Consider the following 2,425-nt stretch of genomic DNA (forward strand, 5'->3'; position numbering starts at 1 on the left):
CCTCAGAGTGGGAATGGGTGGCCACTTAGCCACAAGCCCTTCTGTCTGGTGATGGCAAGGCCTGCAGGCCTGGCCAGGGCCCCAATCCAGCCACTGCTCTGTCCTCTTCCCGCTGGGCCATGGCTATCTTCATTCACCCATTCGTTCATTCAGCCAGTAGTCAGTCTGTGTCTCTTCCGTGCTTGGCACCCACCAAATGCCCCCTGAGCTCACCATTAGTGGAAGAGACAGAAAGAATTCTCTAAGGACTCTCAGAAAGAGCATCCCTACAGTCCCTAACTAGGGTGGGGGCTTCCCTGAGGAACTGAAGTCCAAAGAACTGCAGAGAAGCTGTTCAGGGGAGCAGGGCCTTGGGAATGGGCTCAGAGACAGAGTTGCTGACCACCTTTGGCCTATGGAGCCCTGTCTAAGCCTCACCTCTTACCGCTGCCCCTCCCCTTGGCATCTCGCAGCGTCCTCACTCACCTTAAAGAGCAAGGTGCAGGAAAGGCCCCTGGGTGGTGACTGACTCTACCGTGGCTAACCCCCTCCTGCCTGCAGCAAGGACTACCTCTCCCCATTTCTCTCTCTCTCTCTCTCTCTCTCTCCCACACACACACACACACACACACACACACACACACACACGTCGTTGAGTAAATATCAGTGACTAAATGAAAGGACTAACAAAGACATGAAAGAAAGGCAGATTTCTGGCCTCCACGGGGAGAACGGCTTTCAGAGGGTGCGTGGGGCGGGGACGCCAACTCCCTAAGTCCAGCGGGGCGGTGGGGCGGTAGGAGGGGAGCCGCCCTCCGCCGGCGATGACGTCACCAGCCGGAAGGGGGCTGCGGCCGCAAGGGGCGGAGCCTCTGCCCGCGGTGACGCCACAGATGGGAGAAACCTGCAGCGCACGGAGGCGGGGCCTCCGCCGGCGGTGGCGTCACAGGAGGCGGGGCCGCGGCCGCCCTAGGGGGCGGCACTGCGCGGCGGTCACGTAGCTCAGGTTCGCGGGCTGCAGCCGTAGGCGCTTGGTTTAGTTCCTGTGCACCAGTCGCCGCCGTTTCTCCGCCAGCATGCCGATGTTCGTGGTGAACACCAACGTCCCCCGCGCCTCCGTGCCGGACGGGCTCCTTTCCGAGCTTACCCAGCAGCTGGCGCAGGCCACCGGCAAGCCGGCCCAGGTTTGCTGGGAGGGAGCAGGGAGAGATGGTCCGGGACGAGGTGGTCCCGGGCTGGGGCGCGGGGGAGACGACTCCGGGTTGAGGCTCTGGACGGGTAAGGGACGGGGTGGGGGGGTTGCCCGGGCCCGGCGAGGTCTGTCGGGCCTCCTGACCGCACCCCGTCTCCCCACAGTACATCGCGGTGCACGTGGTCCCAGACCAGCTCATGGCCTTCGGCGGCTCAAGTGAGCCGTGCGCGCTCTGCAGTCTGCACAGCATCGGCAAGATCGGAGGCGCGCAGAACCGTTCCTACAGCAAGCTGCTGTGCGGCCTGCTGGCCGAGCGCCTGCGCGTCAGCCCCGATAGGTGCGTGGCGCCTGGGGACGCCGAGGGGCGGGGGGGGAGGGGCGGGGGGGGAAGCGCAGCCCGCTGAGCCTGGCATCCACGCCCCGCAGGATCTACATCAACTACTACGACATGAACGCGGCCAACGTGGGCTGGAACGGCTCCACCTTCGCCTGAGGGCCACGCCTGCCCGACCCGCCTGCGCCAGACCCTGCCGCCCGCAATATTGTGCCCGCTTCGCCCCCAGCGACCCCCACCTCCAAGTCGGGACAAATAAACGGTTTGGAGGCTGCATCTGCCTCGGGCTTCCTTGGCTTTCGGAGGAGTGGGTGCAGGGCCGGGACAGTGACCTGAGAACCGTGGTTGCCCCCTCGGAATCTACTGTTAGGATCCTTTCTCCTAGCTTTTTCCCCCTTTGCCCCATCAGAGGCCCCAGCCTAGATTGGCCTCCTGCCCGGGGCCACAGACCCAGCAATCAGACTCAAATCAGAGCCTCCCACTCAACTCGAGGCTTTGCCGTCCCAAGGCGCCAGGTTCCTGACTCTGCCCTTGGCTGGAACCCAGAGTTGAATCCATTCCCGCCCACAGCGGCAGGGCCACCACGTGCGCTCGGGCTGGGCGGAGAAGAGTGGGAGGGAGGGGTGGGGATCAAAATCTGATTGGCCTGACGGGTTGGAGAGTCAGAGAGGCAGCCGGGTCTGGACCTTTCTCCCAGCCCGGCCTTCCTACCCCTTTCTCCCAGTGCCGCCTTCGTCCATCTTTCAGATGGGCAAAGGGTACCCTGGGAGAGAAAGCCTTCCTCCGTGTGCCACAGGGTCAAACCCTGCTAGGCTGGTGCCTTAGTTTCTTAACCTAGAAAGTCCAGTTGTTCTGGAACTTGGGGACAGTTTTCTGGTGGGGGTGGGGAGGTGCACAGGAGGCAGAGTCCTTGTTATAGT

General features: G+C 63.3%; 1 protein-coding gene across 1 annotated transcript; it reads left to right on the top strand.

The window, feature by feature from the left end:
• Positions 1-912: 912 nt before the first annotated feature.
• On the top strand, positions 913-1,779 carry MIF (macrophage migration inhibitory factor). Its single transcript, XM_045802432.2, has 3 exons — positions 913-1,163; positions 1,336-1,508; positions 1,598-1,779. Exons 1-3 carry the CDS (start codon positions 1,056-1,058, stop codon positions 1,662-1,664), a joined length of 348 nt encoding a protein of 115 aa, XP_045658388.1. The 5' UTR covers positions 913-1,055; the 3' UTR covers positions 1,665-1,779.
• The last annotated feature ends 646 nt before the right edge of the window (positions 1,780-2,425 follow it).

The sequence above is a fragment of the Ursus americanus genome, chromosome 30 (genome assembly GCF_024610735.1).
Source record: "Ursus americanus isolate L20-20 chromosome 30, mUrsAme1.1.p, whole genome shotgun sequence".
NCBI classification, from domain to species: domain Eukaryota; kingdom Metazoa; phylum Chordata; class Mammalia; order Carnivora; family Ursidae; genus Ursus; species Ursus americanus.